The following is a 25,789-nucleotide window of genomic DNA, read 5'->3' as shown; positions in this document are numbered from 1 at the left end:
AATGTTCATAAAGAAATCAGATGAGATAACGAAACGATTAGAATTGACCACAAAGGAATTCCATGCAACATTTTTTTTTATTTTCTCGTGTCTCCTGGCAGATATTTCTATCTTACATAACACATTTTTCATCCGGACGAATAATTAATCGCGACTTGTACGAATACCCTGGCGCACAAACTCGACTCCAGTAATATTTAGGCTGTCACTTGATTTTCTTCATTTTTTTTTTTTTTTTACAAGTTAGCCAGTGATCTCTCGTGTGTTTGTTCGACTACACTTCTCACTTCGTGTATGTATACATATAAAAATTATATTATATATTTATATATATATATATATAAAATATATATATATAAATATATATATATACATATATATACATATACACACATATATATATAGACCTACTATAATACAATTACAAAGTAATTACATACATATTTATAATCGTCATAGAAGCGGCATTTAAATTCTACAGGCATCGTTTTCGATGGTGGATTTCGAAAGAAGATCTAAAGATCGAAGCATAATTGAGAATTCATTGAGTATAGATCACAGATAGGAAGCAGATATTATACGAATTTTAAACTACCTTTAGATTTTCTTCAAACAGAAAACATCAATTTTTTTTTATCGCTTATTTACTATTAACATCCAATATTTATAACGAAAAACATTATACCTTTTTCTTCAATTACTTTGCCTTATGTTAAATAAACATAATCTTATTTTGAACGTGCGCGATATCTACACATGAAATACTAATAATGCTAAATTCAAGGTTCGTTCGCATCCATCTCTAAATCCATCTTGTAAATGATGCCTGTTACAATATAAAAATCTCAAAACTGGTACTAGCGTCTTTCGCCTTCTTTATTTATACTATATATTTACACTTTATAAAGGGGCGATATTGTACACTGACAACAAAAGAAAAAAATCTATGTCATCTTCAGCGTAATAATGTATATAGAAAAAAAAAAAAAAAAGAAAGAAAAAAAAAGAAAAAAAAAGAAATAAAAGAAACTTATTTTAGCCGTAGGATCGTATCCTTGTTTGTTGTTGTTGTTGCTGTTGTTTTTTTTTTTTTTGTAATCTTCTTCGCACCAAATACAAAATGTACATATTACATACACACATCTATTTAATCGCTCTATTATAACAAAAATAAATCGATTTCATCCTTTTTTGTTTGTCCTCTGAAAAGAAAAATATGCACGTTTGAATAATCAATGTCGACGACGAAAAATGATTTGAAGCCAAACACGCGGACGGATAAAATGAATAACGATTTGGAAAACAAATAGTCGAAATCCCCACTTTATTTGGGCAAAAATAGTCGACCATTCTTAATTCCTTAACACAAAAGAATTTTACTTCTGCCGGATTTTCTCTTCCATCCGTTTTCATATATGCGTTTCCTTCTTTCTTTTTTTTTTATATATATAAATAATTTCCATCTTCGTAACACATAAGCTTCATTATATAACATAGTGAGTTACAGCATTAATCGTCTCCTTATCTTTATCGTTATTAATATTATTATTAATGTTATAATTATTATTCTTTTATTATTACTATTATTATAATGTTTGCTTCACAAATATATTCGCATTCTTAACTATTTGTATGTATCGAGGTTTGTATCGTTTGTTTATTTGTTTGTATGCAACCCTGAGACTACGATTCTATGCCACGGCGAATGGATGATGATTAAATGATGGAAAAAAAAATATAAAATAAAAGCTTACGAAAATTTGTGGATTTCTCAATTTCGATGGGGACCATATAAAAGTCGGTTTCATAAAAATACATTTTCGCTTTTAGGTGGAACGCTTTGATTAAGAAAATATTTCTTCAATATTCTTACCCGTTCTTTTCCGTATTTTTAATAGTTCAGCGCGTCTGATATTTAATAATTCAATACCATCGCACTACGAAAGTTTTACATATATCGTATCTTATTGTCGGATTTATAATAAACGATCGTATGCATGTAAAAGATACATTGAATTCCACTTGGAAATAATAAATCAAGTAACGAATCGGATTATCAAGATATGACAAAAGCTGATCAACGACGCGCGAATTAAGCTAAGCTTTATGAAACACCACCCTTATCGCCCAATCTGGTTAACATAGTTTCACCATGCGCGATAGTAAAAAAATTAATTTAACGTATCGATTTTTACATACATGGAAATAGTTGGTAAATTATTATGAAACCAACTCAAGAAAAACAACAAAAAAAAAAAGCAGAACAAGATAAATTCATATTAATATATTACAAGATCTCATAAACTAAAACGTTCGAATTTTGACGGAACGCCAATAATTCCACAAAAGAGAAAGCCAAATAATGTGTAAATATCACAGTCTAAAGAAGAAACACTTTTACATTGATAAAAACGAAAAGGAAGAGCGTGACGAATGAATTGATGTTAGTTAAATCGAAAGTATAAAACTTATAAGAAAAGTGAATATAATAACTGAACAATAATTTATTTACCGATAGGGAAAAAAGTTTCATTCGCAAGAGATACAGAAAAGATCTCTCTTGCGTCAGTCCTTTTCGTTGATTACTTTCAATTTTTTTGTTGACATCTTAAAGTGAAATTTATCCATGGAAAAAAAAAAATCGAAACCATATGTATATGTATTTAAAAAATAAGCCACGTAATGAACGAGAGAGAGAGAGAGAGAGAGAAATGTAGCAAGCTGTAAAGAACACAGATAAAATTCGCCGTGGCTGAACAGCCATGTTTTCATTTCATTTATTATGCTATCTACTTCATGACGAGGAACAAATCATCAAGCAGGAAAACTTGAAAGAACTTACACGAATAAGATATGGGAAGTCAGTATCATGAAATATTCATCGTACGTAAATGCAGGATAGATGAAACGTTGTAAGATAAAAGGACAAGAAGGAAAAGCAAGGTCAAAATAAAGGAATAATGCCACATTTCCATGGTTTGGATAATGCAACGACGCGACTGAACTATATATTGCACCGTAAAAGTGACGATATACGATACGACTACACCGATGCATAACATTTTCACCGATTCTTCGAACGATTGTTTGTACGTTACTTTAATTCGATAATATTTTGTTTCTCTTTTGTGCAGGAATTGGTTACTTCGTACTCGTTACTCGTATCCTTATTGTTAAAGAGAAAATTAAGTTCACGGACGCTGCCGATACATCTCGAGAGATATATTAGATATAAATTTCAAATATAACAAGCAACAAAATCGATTGTTCCTTCCGATAAAACTGATTCAATTTCTTACATCGTGCTCTTAATTTCGCGCGAATATATAAGGCAAAAAGAAAAATACAAATATCTGTGAAAATGTTATGGCTGATGACAAACTATTGCTAAAGAAAGCTCCATAAAACAAATTTATATTCAATTCGTACTGAACTTTCACGTTAGAATAGTAGCTCTTGTTACATAACGACCTTCCTTCCATAGAAGCAGTACTATGCACACGACCCGCACGCGATACTCATAACGGTAATAACTAGATAATAAAGATCCCTGAATATATATATGTATATATATACATATTTATATATTCTATATAATATATGATATATATATATATATATACATATATATATTCTCCTACACTTTTTGTGTGGCACGCGCAATATTTTCGCGATCATTTTAACAAACAATTAAACTCCTCTTTTTTTACTCTCATGAACCTGGCAACCTGGCCAAAGTCCGTTCTTAAAATATATTCCTAATGTATCTTATACAAAAGAAATTAAAAAAAAAAAAAAAAAAAAAAAAAGAAAAAAGAAAGAAAAAAAAATAAAAAAAACAACGTGGCTCTAATTCGAGAACGATCCAGTCATTCTTTCTCTTTCTTTTCATCTCTCCAACTTGATCAACCCTATTCTTATCACTGGTTTCATTTGTACAACGATACGCCCTAAAGGTTTAAAGTGCTGTAACTATGGATGTTCGATACATCTAGCTTAAGTTTTAATTATTATTACTTTCAACATTTAATGCCACCTATAATGCCAAGTAAACATTTGTATTATCCTTTTTTTAAATTATTAGCGTTACGCACGTACGTTCCTCTTGCTAAATTAACTAACCGCCAGAAACGATATATGAATCCAGATTAATGACAAGCACGAGATGATTAGCGTATCTCTATTGCAAATATGTAACATCAAACACCCACAGTTCATCAAACACCACAATTACTAAACTTCGATCTGACTTGTACGATCATTGACTCGATGTCACGATCATAATGATCAAGTGTGTAAACAAAAACATATTTATTTGGTAGTGCGATCTGTCGATCAACAGACTATATACTATCCTATAATGATACCTCTAAACGTAGGCTCCTCGCATTTTATTCTCTCCGCGTTTTATGCTGAAATCACATTCCTTTTCCTATACCTGTAAAAGGGGTACTTGAAAAGGAAAGCTTGGTTACTTTAAACAAAGACAGCTAACGGTATCTCAGAACTATACGCAAGGTTCGATGATCGTCGGGAAACACTGGTCGAAATCACTCCACGCTTCACCTTTGAAAAATAAAGAACTTTTTGTTCGCGAGTCTGTTCGAAAAAAAAAGAACAGAACTGCACTGTTCCTCTCACTTATCATTCACTCACTGTCATTCTCTTTAGTTTCGAAAACGTGAGTAACACCTTTGTTATTTCCGCGTGATGGTTATTATACATCGACAATTAATGATAACTTTGACGAACTCGTATCAATTTCAATGATAGCATTCGACCAGGTTCTAGCTGTTTCATCGATAATAGGCAGCTTCCAACATCTCTACAAAGAGCTTGTTCATCGGCACTTTGCCCGTTCTATAAACACTCGACCAAAATCTCCTTACAATTCCATCGGCCTGTCTAAGACTAGGCAGTATTAGGAACATGTTTTGCGTAGCACGTAACGCCTGTCCTGGCCTTACGGCTGCTACGCAATCCGAAAGGGAATTTAATATTGCGTCACGGAAGCGATATAGCGCTTGAGGTTCGTCCGATCTCGCGTCGCTATTCGCTAGAATCAATGCCTTCAGTACGTAGTACTCTTCTTTGATCAAATTCAATCGTTGAATCCTTTCTACGATCTGGATACACTGTCATAAACGGTAATGATAAAACAAATGTTACCAGAGTTCGAAAAAGTTACTTGTATCAAATTCCATTTGATAAATCAAACTTTCTTTTTATCTCGTAACCGACCGCTCTACTTACATGCGTATATAGCTCTGTACAATGGCATTCACGTGCCAGGCGTTCATCCAAACTGAAATCTTGAGCGAACCACAATCTGCCATTATTAGGCATACTTCTCCATGCTAAACTGAAAGTTAGGATTTCCGCCCATGTACTTTGTAGAAGCCGCATTTGATCGTTTAAAGCTAAACTGCTGAACCCCGGTATTTGCTTAGCCCAACCTTTTAAACAACATCGTTCTCTGTATTATAAAACGAGCAGCAGCTTATATCGCGTAAAATATGTTACTATTCCAATAATAAATTACCGATAATTCCAACTAATTCGCGGTCATATAGATCCGACAATTGTCCCAGTATCCTTTGATCTGTGTCCAAAGTGTGAGAAAGATTGGATACTTGTAAAATATCGGGCTCGCACGCAGCTAGAGCTTCGACCATCTTGTTATCTATAAACACACGTATATAGCTTTAACCAAATCACATAATGTCAAACATCGTGATGTAATCTTATACGTTCTACTTGATATTACATTATCCAGTTTGCTTTTATCTAATATAAACCAGACTTAATAAATATTCTGCAGCTTACTTATTTGTTCCCCAGATCCTCCGGATGCTACGCTCGCTTGAAATATTAAAAAATCTTTGTTTATATGAACGGATACTCGAACTGATTCTAATGATTCTTAAAATGACATAAAAAAGCCTAGATTAAGGTACTTGGTAGAAAACATTACCTTCCAGAGTAGCCGTTTTCACAGGGATGTAAGGATCCGTAGATCTTCTGTATTTTTGCCTGCCACCTCTAACCCGATCCAATCGCACGCCTTCTTTTAGCATTCCCTGGCGAAGACATTTTTGAAATCTGCACGCCTGGCACGCCTTTCTCCTACGTTTATTTATTTCGCACTCTCCGTTTGCCGGGCAAGTATATTCAATGTTACCTGTAAAGTTACTCGCTATTTTATCGTAATATACATGGCCTTGATCCAGATAGCACCATTATTAAATATATCACAACGGACGATTAATTTATAAAATTGGTACTATCTGGTACTATCTGGTAAAATAATCGAATTTCCGACAATCCAAGAGGAACGTGAAACTTTTTTTACCTTGTATGGTCCTCTTAAAGAAAGCTTTGCACGCTTCGCAAGACGCGACACCGTAATGGAATCCACTTGCGACGTCTCCGCAAACGAGACACAATCGCCTAGGCATCATATCTTCCTCCTTAATGCCTTCCTAAATAAGAAACAAATATACGAATCTTATTTCGAACGTTCATAATATTAAATGCGGCATTCAACGATCATTCGTCGTGCATTCTTAGTGATACCTCAGGAGTTCCTAAAGGTTGAGTTGTCGAAGAACAGTGATGCATCTCTGGACTACCTGGACTTCCACTACCACCGCCTCCATTTCCGCTACAAGCGCTGCCGCCACCGCCACCACCACCACCACCACCACCACCACCACCACCACCACCCCCACCGCCGCCGCCGCCGCCGCCATAATCAGGCGGCACATCCATTTTTGTGCAAATTGCCTACATATAACGTATCATTATTATCGTACCGATGTTATATCAATCAATTTCTACATTTCTCGCTATCCTATAATGTTTTACCTCCTGGTTTTGCAGTGTAGTGGTCGGTGAACAAACTTGATAGTTTTGCGTAGGCGTGGCGGGGTTGTCGACTTCTTGTTTAATGTTTGGCATGGTTCTGTTGTAGCATATCATACCTTCGGTAGTAGCGCCAGACATCATACAAACCTGCGAAGAAACGAAATATAAGTAGTAAAGGGGCGAAGGAACGAAATATAAGTAGTAAAGGGGCGAAGAAAAAAGCGAAAAGAGAAGATCCCACTCGAAAAAAAATTATTGCTTTCTCTCTCTCTCTCTCTCTCCTCCTTGCAGTCAGTTGCACTTTTTTCGATCGCTATTTTTAAGTACGACCAGCACCACGAACATTTTTAGAATCGACTTCAGAGAATTCGCGGTTGGGAGAGGATGTCCGTAACGTTGCTCTCGCAACGTTCGGGCCAGGCTCTAGAAGTGAAAAAAATATTTTTCAACTCGACGGTCCGCGCTCTTCATAATTATCCTCACACCATTGGCCTTCTCTACAGCTCTTCTCGACCATAATTCGTTCCATTCGTTCCATCGACGACAAAATAATACATCCCCAAGTTATTCGATACGAAAAAGAGAAACAAAAAAGTTATTACATAAAGAAAAAGTCATTACATACTATAAAACGATGAACGAAATCTACTTGAGGGCATAATCAGAAAAATTTCGAAGAGAAAGTGAACGATTTCCGTACTCTCGAGAGTTAGTCAGACGATCGAATACTCGACAGATATTTACGATTCGATAAAAGCCTGTTTGTACGTGCATACACTTTTTTCGTAATCTCTTCAAAGAAAGGAAAGGAAAATGGATGACACGAAGCATCTTGCATTTAATCGTGAGCTCAGATATATGTAGATACGCGTAAGAAGAACGTTCCCGCGCCATCTGGTTGACCTTGAACTTAAATTTCTTTTTTATCCTCCCTTACGCAGTCGAAATGTCTGGAGCGAAGCGTCAAGAAGAACAGCTTTTAAAACGACGACGAATGGACTTGGAAAGATGGTCCCTTAAACAAGCCCTAGCTAGGTTCCGTGAACAAAGTAACGGTGAAAGGATTGCGTAAGCCTTCTTCTCTTTCCTCTTCCTCCCCCCCTAATACTTCTCCTACTCCTACTCTCGATCTTCTACCCTCTCCATCCTCCTTCATCTCCAACTTCAACCTCTCCCACCACACCACTGGCACATACGGTGTCGTGGTTCGAGCTCAGAAAAGAGATAGAGGAACGCAGGATATCTGGTTGAACTTGAACTTGACTTCTCAGATGAAATGACGATCGCATTCATACGATTCAGAGAAGCCTAGAATGTGTGACCTTATAACTTTCTCTATCTCTTTTTCTACATTATTTCCTTCATAACGTAGTATTTAACTTACCACCGAACGCACGCATTTCCGTTAACGAGCTACGTACAATTTACGTACCCTTCCTACAGTCGCTTGGACGCGTTAAAATCTGATCGACGATAAAATAAATCGTTCGATCAAAAAATCTTCCTTGATCTTCGCAAATTAATAAATATTTTATTATTGGTCAGCGAACCGTCTATAACCGTTTGTTTTCGAGTTCTATAAAGAACTTATACAATGTGACAATTATAATGTTACTTTTTTATAATAATATTATATTGTATTATACTACGAATAATATAACTTAGCATTGAAAAAAAAAGATATTAAAACTACTGATATATACAATATAAGTGAGCGACTTCAAAGTTAGACTGCGTTATAGAGAATCGAAGAAATAGAACTTATACCGTAATTGTTGCGATGTCCTTTAAAGAATATCTTCCAAATCTATAAAATGTTAAAATAAGATCAATGATCGTGGATCGATGACAAAACAGAAAGATTTCTCGCGTAATTCTGATATAACACGCCTATTATGCGATTTGTACGATTGCCGAGAAAAAATATAAACGAAAATTGCATAACGAACACGTGCGTTTGAGTCCTTATTAGAGCATAATATGAAATTAAATACGAAAGAAAACCAGATAGAGAGATAATAGGTAGAGAGATAATAGATAGAAAGATAATAGATAGGGAGATAATAAGAATATGCTTGGACTTGTCAGTCTTAAATCTGTCCTCCCATTTTCACAAAAGCGTTTATCGTTTACGCTTGAATTATTTCTACCGGCGATAGAATTCAATCTTGTACTACGTCAATACTGTCATGACACAATAAGATACATATTTACGGGTTTCTATTGCATTACTCCTTTATACTCTATTAAATTGCTGTTAAATAGTCTATGTCATTTAAAGCTTATATATATATATATATATATATATATATTATCTTAAAAAATTGAAATTTTTTTCTCGTCAGTACAGAAAATTCGCATAAACATGTAGGAAACTAATAATCGTAACATATATACATATATATCTGTATTTCAATCATCCCATTTAAATCTCAATTCTTCAGGATTATTGAAATTGTTAACTACAAAAAATGATGATAAATCTTCGAATCTTCTTGTATATCATTTTCAATGCAACATCATTCAACTGCAAAAGAGTGCATACATTTAAATACATTTACAATTATTACAAATACTTATATATGCAATATTTATATTTACAATGTATTCTATAGATATTTAATCATAAGCATATATCAACTTCACATATTAGAATATTCCGTATATATGTTGTCTTTAAGTAAGTATACTTGAAGTACACTTCATTGATGGCTCTTCGATGTATCCGAGAGAGGCCCTACGTGTTACTTCGAAAGGAAAGTAACGGGGAAAGGATTGCGTAAGATGCATCCTCCCTGCCTCCTCCCTCCATCCCTCCCGTCCTCTCTGCCCCTCTCTCTCTCTCTCTCTCTCTCCCTCACTCTCTCTTTCTCCATTCCTCGATTTCCCCAAGCAACCCTTTACTTCACTCTTTCCTTGTTCGATCGCCGATTAAATGATCGCTAGAAGCGAGACGCAAGAGAGACGAGAAAAACGATGAGACGACAGCACACGCAGGGAGCTATCTGTGGTTGGCCTTGAACTTGACTTTTCTGCGTGTGCAGAAAGGGAGAGAAGGCGTGAAGGGGAACGGTACGAGAATGAGAGGGAGAGAGACACGAAGAGAAAAAGAGAGAAGCACGGCCGCGTAGCGAAGGCCGCAAAACAGCGCCATCGCAAATTTAGATACCGAACGCCAGCGGAAACGGCCGACTACGACGGCCTTGACGTTACTCTCCCTCTCTCTTTCTCTCTCTTTAACCCCCTCCAATGCCTCCAGCGACAGCGCCCAACACTTTTCAGCCGTCTTCTTCGTCGCGTGCCTTTTTCTATCTTCTAGCTTGCTCTTTCTTTTTCCTTTTTTCTCTTTCGTCCTCTTTCTCTTTCTCTTTCTCTTTCTCTCTCACTCTCTCCTACTCTCTTTCTCGCTCTCTATTTTTCCCTGTCTCTCTTACGAGCGCCCACTGACTTCCGCTGCTATCAGCTTCCGACCGTCTGGCTGAGAAATTCGCATAAACTCGACACCATCGATTTCGAAATAATTTGTCGAAAAACAAGATGCGTACGTATCTATATGCATATATTTCAAATGTATTATAATGAATACACAGTGAATATCAAAATATATACCTAGCTATCATTTTAAGACCCACAATTCAGCAAGCAAAAATAATTTCTATAAACGTCTTATTCCGTTCGACCTTTTTTCTGTTCCAATAATTTCTTTATCTGACCGATTATGTCGAGAGTATTGAAAAGTATGGCCTCGAGAGATTTCTACGTCAGTCGTATAATTTTATGAGGATAGACCAACAATCGGTAGAAAATAATAATTAAGAGAAAAAGAAATTATAATTGTGTAAACAAAAAAAAAGAAGCTTCTGTGACCCCATATTTTATAGTACATGCTGTATACTTGATCGTAATCGATATATTCGATAGAAAACAATTTATGAAAAAATTCGGCCCGCTCAATTGTTAATAAAACGATTCGGATCAAATGCATGCATGCTGTAAGTTCCCAAGCGGGATAGAAAAAAAATTTTCTTCTAAGCACGTCCGTTCGTAGCGACGAGACGTTTTTTCAAGTTCTTAAAATACGTACGTATAATCCAATAGGAGGGAGACTTTCGAAAGTAACCAAGAGACATTGATATACGTGCGATATTATCTTTATGTAACCTAGAGATTGAGCGGAACAGAATATAAATATAACTTAAAAAAAAAAAAAAAACGATTTCATGAGATTCGCGATTAATTTCTCGGTTAAATTATTTCCGATTATTTCTCGGTTAAGTATATTTCCATTTACAATTACTAATTACTTCGAGTTTATCGTACGGAAGAAGGTTTTTCTTCATTGCGAGTCGTTATCATTTCCTCGTCAGAAACAATTAAATAAATCCTATAGATTATCTTGTAGGTACTAAAGTCTATTCGTGAATACGTGTTGAGAATTAAAAGCTATAATATATGATAATGATTATGAAAAACTTGTTAAGCGACTAAGATATGTAAATGTCATAGTTGAAAAATGATTAATAATGAAATACGCGTTGCATTTTTATTTTCTGTCGCATAAAATCAAAGATATATAAATCTATTTATGCGATTGATTTCGAAATAAATGAGAAAATTTTGACGTCAATGGGAACGCTTGAACGAAGGATCTAATGAATTTTTGTTCGTGTTGAAACCGACTAACGCGATAGATCCGAATACAAAGAGTTAATTGCAATTCTAACTGGTTGCTGCACCATACGCGACACATCGAGAGGATTACACGTACTTGAATCCCAACTACACGCATACGCAAGGAGGTTATACGTCACCGATGGCGCAACTCGCATCACGATTTTACGCTATACCTACTTAAAATCGCTCTTTATTTCAGTCCATCGTTCGTGGATTGTTTCTCTCATATCTCCGTGACGTAAAGTTTCTTCTTCTTCTTCTTCCGTCGTAATTATTATATTAACGTGTTTAACCTGCCTGAAGATATTTCGTTCGGCTTTATGTGATCGAGTTATAAACGGCTGCTTCGCGCGGTACATGAAACGTTAATATTTATAATATTTATAATATTAGAATTTTATTTCTAATCGTTCGACCCGTACGTGTTACGATAAAATAACGACGAATAAATCGGTCAATAAAGTAGAGAAAGAAATTTTGAACGCGTCAAGAGTATAATCCTGTTACTTAAAAAACCTACGGGATATACGTCAAGCTCGGAAGAAAAAATATCAACGTCGATAAAGTCACGACGACCAGAAGTAAGCACTAAGTAGTAGCACTCATCAAACTTTCACGAAAAGATGGATAGTTCGATAGAAATGATAGAGTTTATAGATCCTTCTTCTACTCCACGGACGTTTACCGATTTCGATCAAACTTACTACAACTGTAGGTACATACATAGTTGCGCGAGATATATCGAAATTTTCAAGGTCCATGAAACCCGTCGCACCCGTTTTCAAACAAGTCGATTATGTAAGCGAGAAAAAGAGCCTCACGGCAGTACGAAAGAGAATAAAAAGAAACGATGCCAGCTGCGCTTTATCGCTGTTTCGACTTTGCTCATCCTATTCTTCGGAAGAATCCCCTTGCCCTTTCTTGGCAAATTTATTCCCAATTCGTACGAGTGATTCGTTCTAATGATTCGAAAAAACTAATGGTGTGCTCAAACGCATACAATAATACGGGATAATAGTATTTATGAAGAATTTAACATGACAACAATAAAGGTATATCACGCGTATACGTTCGTTTCGTGATTGAGGGATGTGTGTTACTGGCAACGTCTAATTAATATCACCACCATTCTAGTCACGTGTATCGTGTCCGCGATGCTGCATGTTTCCTAGCGCATAATCGAACCACCGTCTTATTAATAGTCATCTTTTAGATGTTTATTCGCGATTACGCGACCGTTTCGTCAATGTAACGAAGAAAACGAGATTCGAGATAGTCGACTGTAAGAATAAACATAGAATAAACGGAAATGAAAGACCGCTTAATATCAAATTTTTTATTGTTGGTTCGCATTCGACCATTTCTCTTCTTATCTGTTACTATGCGCGATATCGTTCAAATAAATGTACGATACGTGGTCACGCTACGCCATAATACTTTGTAATTTTAGGTGCAGACGAATTCACCTAAACGAAAGCATGGAAAGTATAATCTTCGACGCTCCAAACAGGATTATCATTATCAGGATATATATATCGCTTTAAAATGATTTTCTTAAGTGAAAACAGGTATCCAAAGGTTGGACTGGTTCAACCAACTTAGAGAAAATCTAAGATGGCTTTCTTTGATTGTTTCTATCGCGCAACAGCATCAACGCGAGGGTAGAAAGAGAAAGAAAAGGAGAAAGAAAGAAGCCATTGCTAATGCGATCATTAAAGTTAATAAAATAAACTTGAGAAGATATAAATAACTTCGTACGATAGTCCGTGTTTACTCTTTTCCAACTAGTCGTTTAAATACGCAGAATAAATGATTCGATTTATGAATAGAAGTTCGATAAATTTCTGAATTCTTTCGATCTCTCGATGGATTAAAAAAAAAGAAGAAAAAAAAAGAAAGAAAAAATGAGAAATGGACTCGGCCATAAAGACGATCGTGAATCATCGAACGAAATTCCTCGTTTTTCCGGTCCAATCGTCGAAATTTTTTCGTGTGTAATAATATTAGATAAAATATTTCTTAAATGTTTTTTATATACACGATTTGCCTGCGTATATACTTTACTGAAATAAAAGAACTTATCACAGACGTATGCGACATATATAAAAGTATTGCCTTTAAATTTTCTCATTTTCTTGGTAAAAATGATCACAAGTCAGTCGTACGATTGAAAACAAATTATTAATCGTAATGAAAAATATTATTAAGTAGCAGGTGGGTGGTATTCGTGCGATTGAAACGCGTCGAATAAGAAATCGATCGAACGAGGATGAAGACCCTGGCTAGCACGGTCAAGGCCGAGACCTTGGAAGTTGTGCGCTATCTACCAATTTCGCAGACTTATCCAATGAGAAGCCTGCGAACCCCTTTCCGATTGTTCTTCGGTGTTGCCCCTTCTCCTACTTATTAGCCCTAACGAATAATAATTAGAGATAAATACTGATATCAAAAGTACTTATACATTTTATCGGATCTCGATAGTACTTATATACGATGTAGTTACATGTATATGTATATACGTGTTATATACGTGCACAATGTCATATATATATATATATATATAGATACATTTGATCGCATCTCTAACGATAATAGATCTGCTTATCGTAATCATATTTATGATACCAATCAAAACACGTTCGTTAATTATTTCAAACTAAAAATGTCCACTTTCTCATCATAAATAAATTCGTGCACACATATCGATCGTCACGTTCCAAGTTCAATAATTAGAAACCATCTAGAAATTTAACGCTATCCGCATTTACAGCTAACATCGTCGAAAACAAGCTCGATGTGTTTCCGCTTTGTTAGCAGACTTTTTAAAAAAGAAAAGAAATAGATCCTCTTCGATTCTCGTGGTAAAGAAACCACTCCGAGGGTCGTTAAATAATTGATCGAAATAGATAAGGATGCAATGTTTACAAGCTTCGACGAATCTTCTCTCACGCGTGTCACCGGAAATTCATTAAATTCTTTAAACCTCTCATTTTCTTTTCCTCTATGTAAGGATACAAGATACATACATACATACATATAAGAAAAAAGAAAGAAAATTTATTTATACAAAGGTGATATAAATTGACGTAAATACTAGAAAATAGGATTGACTATCGTACCTCTGATGATGTATAATGTATGAAATATATTTTAAGAAATCGATTGAAAACCTATACTCATCGATATAGTTATAAAAAGTTGTTAAATCGAAATTTAACGTAGCCCAATTTTGTAAATTTCAGAATAATTTTCTTTTTTCTTTCTTTATCTTGTTTTTTACTTGCATACGAGCCAACGTAGGCATTACTTATAATTTTACTCTTACAAGAGTAACTCAAAAAAATTAAAGGAATAATCTATCTGTTTTACCAATATTCCTCGATCTATAATTAAATATTTCTTATTTTGCTATACTGTAGATTCGACAATGTATTTATTCTGTTTCACGTATTGTCCAAGGTTAGGACTAGCCCAACTCTTTCTCCTCCCCTCCCCCACCCACTCCCACTCTCTCCTTCTCTCTCTCTCTCTCTCTCTCTCTCTCTCTCTCTCTCTCTCTCTCTCTCTCTCTCTCTCTCTCGATGTGATGACGTCACCGACGTCTCGTGGCCTTAAACTTGACTCCCCACCAAGCAAGCGCCAAAAGGCAGCAGACGATTAGCAGAACGAAGGCTGGCCTCACCGTTCTTTACGATTTGCGTCTCCTCTTCCCCTCCCTCGTTCTCTCACACTCTCTCTCTCTCTCTCACACACACGCGTGCGCAAGCACGCCCAAGTTTATGATAAGAAAACGGTCTATCATTGATGAATGATCGTCGATAGGAGAAATCTACAGAAAATTCTTATTCCGAAATTTCATAAATCGCTTGTACCGTTAAAATTTTTTTCTAAGAGCTCATCATCTAAAATCATTATTCTATTTTATGCTTTCCAACGGTAGAGCCTATAAATTTATACCGATGATGGCTCTCGTTCTAAATGTCCATTAAAAAGTTTATTGGTGTCGAAGCTGAAAAACGTATTCGAGACACGCAATGTATCGAACCGGAGTGTGAGAGGAATGAACGGGGGGCGAAAATAGGAAAAGAAAAAGAATTAAAACACGAAAATAAAAAAGAGAAACAAAATACAAAGAAATAGAATAAATATTAATTTCGTCGAGACGACGCTTATGCGGCACGTCAAAGAAGTTAAGGATCGTTCGAGGACGTACAAAAAAAGGTTCTTCGGAGTAGGAGGAAATCGAAGAAGCTCGCTAAAGCATTGCCCTCCGGTTCTTTCTTCTGCTTCGACGCACGCGTGGAATTGAGCAAGATCGTGATCTCGTTGGTATCCACACGTAACATCTACGGTATAGCAAAACTCATATTCAGAGATCCGTTACGGACCGCGAACGCGAACACATCGCGTAGTAAAGATACGAAACGCGCGCTAACTTAATACGAGACAATCGTGTATGAGCAATTTCAAGGTAGGGCATTATCTATTTTTAAAGTCCGAATCTGTGTTACTGCTCGCCATGACGACGAGCAACAACGAAAACGACAACGTAAGAACCTCGCGATCGTCGCTGGAAACGAATATCGACGAACTCCTACTTTTCATTTTTGATTTCTTTATCACGACGAAGAGCGAGATCAAGTTTTTCCGCCGAATCCCACGTTTCCATCCTCGCATTGCTATTTCGAGCATACCTTCGAATTTTATATTTAGATATCCTTTCTATCCTCGCTCCAAGGGCAGCGTCGTCTTGGAAGGGTTAAGGAACGAACGAAAGAAAGCAACGAATGAAAAGAAAAGAAAAGAAAAAAAAACGAAGGATCGATGGGAACTCAGAAAGAAGAAGTATTAGCAATCGCGTTGGAGAGAGAGAAATATAGAAACGCGGTTTTCTTTTTTTTTCGCGTTTCTACATTTCGATGAGCTAGCGCGACACAAAGATCGATTTTTTTATACGTTAGAACACATCGGCCCGGCGCGCGCTCAAAAACAAAGAGAAACGCGAATACGAAGAGAAGAGGAGAGATATAACAACAAAACGCGTTAGAACGTTCGATTCTTTTCGGATGATGTCAACCGAAGCAAACAATTTCTTTGCACATGGGTAAGCTCTTTTCCTATCTTTTTGTAAAAGAAAAACTGAGACACAAGTGTCATCGTCTCTCTTACTTCAAATACAATGACTGCGATCGCTCGTCTCTTCGTATTTCCATCCACGTGCGTGTCCTCCGTTCAGAAGAACGTAAACGACTCTCCGGAGAAATTTCTTATCCTTTTCTTTTTTCTGTTTTTTTTTTTTTTTTTTTTTTACAACTGCTGTTCTCTCGAAGACAGCACGAGTCGAGCACAAAGAAATTATTCTATGAACCGTAAAATCCGTTTTACTTAACGGAGCGTGGGAGGGTAGAGAAAAGAAAAGATACCTCATTCCTTTGTTCCTTTCAAATTAATAATTTGAATAAAAGAAACACGTTGAATAAACGTTTGAGAAAAACATCGGAGTTTCCATATATTTCGAATGAAGCAAATTATAAGTTATAATTGTAATTATATGCAATAAAAAGAAACACACAACGCGATCAAATATAAGGAATAAAGAAAGTTCGATGAACTTTTGTGCATATTATTTTATTTTATTACGAGAGAATAAGTGCGAGAAGTGAAGAGACGAGAGATTGAGAAAGAGAGAGAGAGAAAGAAAGAGAGAGAACGGAAAACAACGTTTAACGTCTCATCCGCGAGCGCATGCACTGCGGAGAGAGAAAATGAATAGTGACGAAATCGTAGACGATCTCTTAACACCGATTAATCTCACCTCTTCTTCTAATCTTTCGTACCTCCTCCCTCCCACTCTCTCTCTCTCTCTCTCTCTCTCTCTCTCTCTCTCTCTCTCTCTCTCTCTCTCTCTCTTCCTCTCAAACTAACTTTTCGTGTAAAGTAGAAAACGACTTCGAGAGACACGCAAAGTACAAGACTTTACGCTATATACGTGAATCTTTCGAAAGACAAAGACCGAACGCGGAGTAGTGGTAACTGTTTCGAAAGACTTATGAACTTTGCTATCATTCTACGAAAGAAAAAAGTTATTTCTCCGGCTCGGTCCATAATCGATTAAAAACATCTCTGACGAAATATATGTATAAGTATGATATAGAAAAGAAGTATAAAAAGTATAAACTATAAAATCTTCAGATAAAAAGTTATCATTAATTAATCGAAAATTAGAAAGGACCTTATCATTCTTTCTCTCTCTTTCTCTCTCTCTCTCTCTCTCTCTCTCTCTCTCTCCTCTTCTCATTTGAACACCTTCGATCGGAGTCGAGCGCGCGCGTACCACGTAAACAAAGCCACGAGTTCGTGCGATAGAGAGAGAAAGAGAAAAAGAAAGTAAAAGAGAAGAGAGAGAGAAAGGGAGAGAAGGTGTACATAAGGTGGAGGAAGTAAACAAAGGGAAAAGAAAAGAAGAAAGAAGAAAAAGCACGTACCACGTCGTACATCCAGGCCTCCATATCGTTCTCGCTCCTTTTCACACTGAGGAATAAGCAGAGTAAGAGTAAGCAAAATAAGAAAATGGCGGCGGGATGTATCACGAGGGCAAGGAAGACGTTATTAGCGTCGGAAGTACGCGAAAAGGCGATGGTAATAAAATGGAAAAGATGATAGAGGTAGAGGAAAAGAAGGTAACGATGGTGATGGTAGAGGAAAAAAAAGAATAGAACGCACCGCGAATCATCCCCGCGTGGCTACGCTCGGCAACGCGTCGTAAACGCAACAACGGTAAAACCTAGGACTCGGCGGAACCGCGGCTCGCGCGCGACTGAACGCAAACACGCGCCGGAGGATGCGGTAACACCCCCACCCCACCCCATCCCACACGCGAACCCTGGATCGCGCACGACGCGCGACGACCGAAATTCTTTCTTTCTTTCTTTCTTTCTTTCTTTCTTTCTTTCTTTCTTTTCCCTTTCTTCCTTTCTCTCTTTCTATATTATTATAATATCGAGCTCTATTCTCTATTATAATAATATCGATCTTCGCTAAATCCTAATGATCGCAAAATTTCTCCTAAAAAATGAAAGAGAAAGAAATACAGGGAGAGAGAGAGAGAGAGACAGTAAAATAGTTCAGTTTTATCACTAGATAAAACACACACCTCAGCTTTTTACACACCCCTCAGATTCCATTATTTTATACACAATTTATTTAATTATGGAAATCGATAATTACGGATCACAATGCAAATTTAATGTATTCGATTATCGTCTCATCTCCAACGTTCGAATTTACAACCCCGAGTTTCGAAACGATTTTTATCCATCGTACGATTACCTATCCAATTCCTTATTGATACATACTTTACTATACTTATTCATATTCAAAGATTTCTATTATCATGAAAAACTTTTTACTTCGTAACTCGCAAAAACAGTTGTCGAAATGCGCAAAATAATCTTCGATAACGAACAGTGAATACCGATAACGTTGTAAATCGATCACTCGATCGCTCACCCGACATGACATGAAATTTACATTGCGTTCCGTGCTAACCTAGCGACTTTCGATGAAAACGAATTATTTCAAATCTATTTTCTACAGTTTCTTGATCCATTCGTGATAGTAAAACTCCGTTAAATGAACATTATATCGTTGCAATCGACATACGGTTTTCAGCGAGTACTCGCTGATTTTCGTAGCTGATGTACGCAATTGAACAAACATACGGGATGGTCACACGCAACATGGTTTCGACTTATCAAAGATCTTTGATTTTCTATATTAGATTAAAAACATAATAAGCGAAATCATAAAACGATTTGAATACATAATTCAAAACTCTCGAATAGTTTTATCTCTCGCAATACGCGTACGTATTGTATTTAAAAAATTATATATTATACCTATACGTGTCGTATATCGATTACATTATTTACGACTCTCGACAGACTCGACGATTCGATTAATCGTAAAAATCGTCAAATGAGAAATACTTGTTATTAAAATCTTATGAAAGAATGACACATGTTTACCGTATAATTGCATTGCATTAGCCAAAGAAAACACAAAATCGCGTTATCGCCTCCATGTATATTCGATCAAATCGTTCGTTCGTTCGATAGCTGCAATATACGCATATGTTATTCGATAATTACAAATACCGCGTTGTAATATCTCTCATTTTCGGTTTTTCATGGCCACGGCAAATCGGTCATTAACACTATTCACCTTGGGCCAACATATGATAGAACTTATCTCATTTATCTGTTCGCACTCGAAACGATTTGCGATATCAGCTGAACCGCTCAAATATCTCCGTCATATTCTCTCCTTTTCCCCTGTTCTATCAAACTGCAATACCTGTATACACGCGCACACACACACACACACACACACACACACACATATATATATATACACATGTGAACTAGCCCAGAGATAATGCGTATAGATCAAAATCGACATTAATTTCTACGTTTATTAATCTATACGAAGCGCGTCAAGTAACGATGTTCGAAAAAAAAAAAAAAAGAAAAAACAGACCCGATAACTAACACGATACAAATTATTAACAAAAACTAAGTTTCGATCTGAACACGCCTAAAGAAGCACTCTATGTAAGTAGATATCTCGCAACTCTCTCCTTTCAAAAAAAAAAAAAAAAAAAAAAAAAATCGTAAAAGCGCCTATGAAAATATCATAAGTTCTGCATCGAGAGACGAGATGAATAGATAACGCTTTGATAAGAGTTTAGATATGAAAATATTGGGAATATGCAACACAATGAAAATCGGTATCGTTCGTCGCAATAACGGACGACTCGAAGAGCCGAGAGTAAATCGATCGAGGTTCTTCTACCTTCTTCGCTACCCTTCCTTTTCGCAGCCCGGATTGATACGTTCCTGGCGCGTCGTCGTGCGTATATAAGTACATACATATATACACATATATATACCTACATACATAGACCGTGGGTATATCGCGATGATCGTTGGTGGGGGTAGCCGGCGGTGGTGGTAACGGTGGCGGCGGCGGCGGCGGCGGCAGTAGCGGCGGCGGCGGCGGCGGCGGCCATGGACCTGCTGGAGGGGGCGGTGGCCTTGAACTTGACTGCCGCCGTTTTTGTGCACAGCCGTCGTCCGCCCAAAACAGCCCACCGGCGTAGGACTCGCTAACTTTTCCTTCGCTATTTCCTCTCTATCGGGACCTCCACGATCATATACCGGGTGTCCCATTTTACTCGCTCCACGAAACTGTTATCAAAATTATTAAGGAAATTTTCTCGAAGTCAAAACTGATCGATATTCTTTCGCATTGAGAAATTAATTTATAATAATAAAAAAAGAAAAAAAAAATCTACGGAGTCAGCAACGGACGTAACACGGACTCTCGCGCGCGCGCACGTTTATCTTCCATACAAATCTCTTTAATAGTCTCCTTTTAATCAAGTTTATTTATTGCAGTGTCTTTCTTCTTGATTCAGATTCAAAACGAGTCACTTAATCGAATTACAATCTTCTTAAGAAGACGAGTCTTTTTGTTAGAATATTTTGTCGAACGACGCGAAATTCGGCCGAGTACAAAGTGGCTTTGAATCTATATATATATATATATATACATAAATATACATACACGGATGCACTTTCTTACGCCATAGTCTACCGTTATATAACGTTCGACAGCCACCGTTAATCCTAAATCAAATGATTATATTGCACTATGATCGATCAAAGGTGCATTCAACGTCTACGAAGTATCTATCCATCTATCCGTGTGTGCGTGTGCGTGTACAAAACACACATACATAAGCTTCTTCCGATCGATTTCGCGCAAGGACTAAACAATTTTCCGATTTTAATGCTAAACAAAGTTGTCGTCAAATGCTCTTATCTGTCGTTTTACGTATTCAGCGGTAATAAACTTTATCACCGTACATAAAGTATACGGTATAAAAGGAAGTAATAAAGAGAAGATGTATTTCACAAGTTTAATCGCAACAAAAATAAAACTAACTTTTGTGCAAGTTCACCGACAAGTCATCCGTACAACGAACGAAGAAGACCATTTACACAGCTATCATCGTATGTACGTGGAACAAGGTATTAAGGAGAAAAAAAAGGCATGATCATTGTTACACGGTGAGCGATGTAACACGACGAATCTGATTGGCGACAGAAACGTTCATTTAACAACGTTCAGAGGGAAGATAACGCTTACGCTTTTCCTTCCTTTACAACGTTATGAACGATAAAAAATCAGGGAGAATGTTTCATCGTGGTATTCTGTAATAATTACATTTACAATTTTGTCGATCATCGATGTCGATTGTCATCAAAATCGGTAAATTTTTCCTTTTTGTTACATTTTTTTTTTTTTTTATCAAACCGGTGTTAATTCACGCTATTACGAAGTTTGAATATTACGAAATACGATTAAAAACAGAAAAGAATTGAATCGTACAACGGATCAGATACTGCAACCAATGGAAAGAGACATGACATGAAATTTCGTTGCAAGAGAATATTTTTCATGTTACGAAAGTATCTTACATCGTGACGAATGTCTTTAAAGAGAGATATCGCGAAACTTGCAAATACACAGAGAATCATTTGATTGCAAAATATTTATCACGTTGGAAAAAATTATAAATTCTGACTCGCAGATACGTTACGATGATAATATAATTAGTTTAAAGATCAGATAGAAATGAATGTCTTTTGAGAATATTTATGGCATATTGAGAATAATCAAGCTTGTATTAATCGAGTATCATCGTATCCAAAACTAAATCCGATTGCCTTTTTAAATATATACGTATACAATTTACTAATATTCATAAATAATATAATTTTTTCCCCAACCCATATATACATGTATATAATAACATTTTCCCCAACCAATACATTTAGTAACATTGCGATAAGAGAAGAATTGAAGAATCGTCGAAGATGTCGTTACGTTGGCTATGCATCAAGAGATTAGAGAGCAAGATAAAAAAGAATAAAACGAAAGATGAGAAAGAGACAGGCATTTTTAACTAGAAAGAAACGTCGACGAAAGGAGGCCTTGAAACGGAGAGACGAGACGAGGACACAACGCCGAATTACGTATTACACGGTGTGTTCTTTCGAGAAGAATAAAGAAAGAAGAAAAAAAAAACAGCATTCCTAAACAAATCGTATCGTCCATGATCTTTTTTCGACGATGAAATCATCATCTAAACGTAAATAAAAAAAATGATATTATTCTTTAGGAAATCATGAAATCACTTGAAAATCACACCTGCCAGTGGCACGACGCACTATGTCAAGCTCAATGTTCAAAACAGTGTATAAAAACGTATTGTACGTATGAATATCGTACGTTACTCTTTCCGTTCTAGTACGAATCGACCTTGACACCGAAACGACATTATTAACCTTTCCATGTAGATATTTGCCTACGAATTCAATATTATAAGATAAGATATTTACATATCTATGTATTAATCTCCGAATGTGCGTTTTTTGCGACACTTTTGGATTCGGACAAAATAGCATATATATATATTATATATATTATATATATAATATAATAATAGAATTAAAAAAATGGATAAACAAATAACTTTAGAATAAAAGATAATAACAAGAAGGCACAATGGTGATAATATAATCTTACCGGAGAGACCAAGTCAGGGTTGAGGTAGGTAGACGAGGAACGAATCGGATCGATATGGCACTCTCGCTTTCTCATGCTACCGGTGTTACGCACGTATGTATGTACTTACATACACGAAGTCGCATCTATGATACCTTCCAAGAAGGGACAGCTGAAAGCTACCTCTTGTCTCTGTTATTTTTTTCGCATTTTATTTTCCTCCCCCAAACAGTTTCTCTTTAATTTTGACAAAGGAAGCAAACGTAATTTCGTTCGAGTAACTACCATTATCGACAAATATAATCGTATATAATGCATTAGACGTTCGAAAAATATCCAGTAATATTTTATACAAGGTAATTCAATACCACCAAACGAAGTAACCTTTCTCTTCTATTGTTTCTATTTGTTTCTTTTTTTTTTTTTTTGTAATGCACTCTAGGAATAAAATAACAGAAAAACATTTTCTCTAAAATAAATCAATAGGTAAATGATTCTCGAGTATTATTCACTCACTTTGTACATATGTACGTACGTATCTAATTTGTATGTTCCAGAAATTGTACAAATTCGAAATATATGCAGTTTTTTGAAAATAATTATTGTTGAAAATTTTCAAGAATTTTTTACATCGTCAAACCTATGGATATGCAAAGGCATAAAAACAATTGTCTGAAAAAAAAATCGGTTAAATATAACGAATAAATATAATTATATTGTCGTAAGGATGAAAGTGAAATGTTGAATAAAAGACAAATGAGGAAGCTACATTTTTGCGAATGATGAGAATATTTGCATCGAAAACTTTTCGATTATGCTCGAAGAGAAGATACGTACTTATTTAATACAATATATATTTACCTAGTCGCGGAATCGTGTTACCTGCGATGAAATACAATCCGCGATTATATGTAGAATATATGTATATCGTATTTATTCTAATTCTTTTGATTTTAAAATAGCGATTGAAAATTAAACTCGATAATATTGGGATTTACACTCTCATCCGTTGATACTTTCACAATTTATCGAGATGAGGAAAGTAAGACATGTTAAAAAGCAATAATCATACCGATATATATATATATATATATTGCGGCGAGTGCAGTCGAGGACTGTCAAACGATTCACGTAGAGTCACGTGCTCTTCGAGAAGTAGCCATGCGTTAACTGGAAGATTAATGTCACGGATTACGTTGTCAGTTACGTATTATGTTACAAAACGAACGCAAATTTATTCTGCGGTGTTCCTTTAGGGCATCGAAACGTTAGTTCATTTTCATAATCGTTTTTACAAAGTATCCATTAAATGAATCTAAATGAATGAATTTAAGAAACCTAAACTCGGTCACAAACTCGATCCCGCAATGCTTTCACTTTTGCCGAGATCATCCAATCCAATTTCGTTGTAAAAAAGCACAGCATCTTTAATCGTCCTTCGAAACAGGAAAAAATTCGAGATTTTTTTTTTCCAACTTCTCGGATATAAATGCGTGTTATAATGCAAGAAAGAAAATCAACGCCACTAATTCATTCGACTATACGCTTCGTCTCACACGCACACTTTTTTGCTCTACTACAAAAAAAAAGAAGGAACAAAAAGAAACAAGAAAAGAACGAAAAAAAAAAGAAAGGAAAAGTAAAGAATCACGCGTGTCATCGATTGTGAAAGCAGTGCGGCAAATTTCAAGGCCGCGAGCATTGATCGCGTAGTAATGAGAAAAATGATGTATTATTCAAATAAAAACAATCGTAAGCTTTGCTACGAAAAATTCAAGTCGGAGTCGTGAAATTCGAGCCGTGAGATAAGAATGCAGTGAAAATTGTTAATGTATACACTGGAATGTATACGAATTCGTAAGAAAGATGGCGTCCATGAAATTTGGCAGGTCGCTAATTCCAATGGACTTTCTCTTCGCTTGGTGTCTCTCGTCGATGACGAGATCAAAAAAGCGAACATACGTTAAAATAAACACGAACACTCACCCCGATTTTTGTAGACTCTTTTGTTTCTTCATCGTGGATTGAAGGTGTTTGTTCGCGGGAGAAATATTGGAGTAATGGCCGATTCCACGGCTCAGTAGAAGCAGAAAACCCCGATGACTCCTATTCGTCGTGCATGTGGCGCCGTCACGTGTGCCCGACGTCATTGTAAACTTGACCACTCGGGATATAGTCAGTGCTACCCTCTGTCGGTGAATGTTTCAGTATCTAAACCGGAGATCGTTGCTCCATCTTTTGAATAAAACAGAAAAGTCTTTTAAGTTATTTATATTATCGACATTGTACATCGAAAAATTTGTAAAATGCTAGCTTAAATCAAGATATAGTTTTAAATAAAAAAAATCACTTTCTATATCGATATCAGCGATCAAATGTCTATTAATTTCTTTTTATTATATAAAGTGTGCAAATTAAACAGGACGAATAAATGCAACGATGTTCGTTTTTGATAAAATTGAAACGTCGATCCTTTAAAATAATCGTACATTAAAAACAGCTTATGTCCAAACATTCAAGTCTCAAAACGTACAGCACACATCTGTTTCAATTTACTTAATTATTTGTAACGTATACATGTAAAAAAAAAAAAAAAAAAAACAGGAAAAAACGT

At 36.0% G+C, this 25,789-nt stretch overlaps 1 protein-coding gene across 8 annotated transcripts; it reads right to left on the bottom strand.

Annotated features, from left to right (window-relative positions):
- Positions 1–58: 58 nt before the first annotated feature.
- On the bottom strand, positions 59–25,313 carry LOC122632570 (steroid hormone receptor ERR2-like). Of its 8 annotated transcripts, none has more exons than XM_043819520.1 (10): positions 25,162–25,309; positions 20,496–20,789; positions 6,868–7,014; positions 6,577–6,786; positions 6,353–6,482; positions 5,975–6,196; positions 5,827–5,862; positions 5,543–5,683; positions 5,254–5,456; positions 59–5,135 (listed from the first exon to the last, which is right to left on the bottom strand). In XM_043819520.1, the coding sequence occupies exons 2-10, from the start codon at positions 20,769–20,771 to the stop codon at positions 4,797–4,799; spliced, it is 1,704 nt and encodes a 567-aa protein (XP_043675455.1). In that variant the 5' UTR covers positions 20,772–20,789; positions 25,162–25,309; the 3' UTR covers positions 59–4,796. The 8 variants fall into 8 exon arrangements, with proteins under 8 accessions (XP_043675455.1, XP_043675451.1, XP_043675452.1 ...); XM_043819516.1 differs by lacking the exon at positions 25,162–25,309 and adding an exon at positions 23,197–23,571; XM_043819517.1 differs by lacking the exon at positions 25,162–25,309 and adding an exon at positions 23,197–23,571 and having other exon boundaries at positions 5,975–6,181.
- Between the last annotated feature and the right edge of the window lie 476 nt (positions 25,314–25,789).

This window comes from Vespula pensylvanica, chromosome 10 (assembly GCF_014466175.1).
Source record: "Vespula pensylvanica isolate Volc-1 chromosome 10, ASM1446617v1, whole genome shotgun sequence".
In the NCBI taxonomy this organism is placed as follows: domain Eukaryota; kingdom Metazoa; phylum Arthropoda; class Insecta; order Hymenoptera; family Vespidae; genus Vespula; species Vespula pensylvanica.
This window is presented reverse-complemented; position numbering and strand designations above follow the sequence as displayed.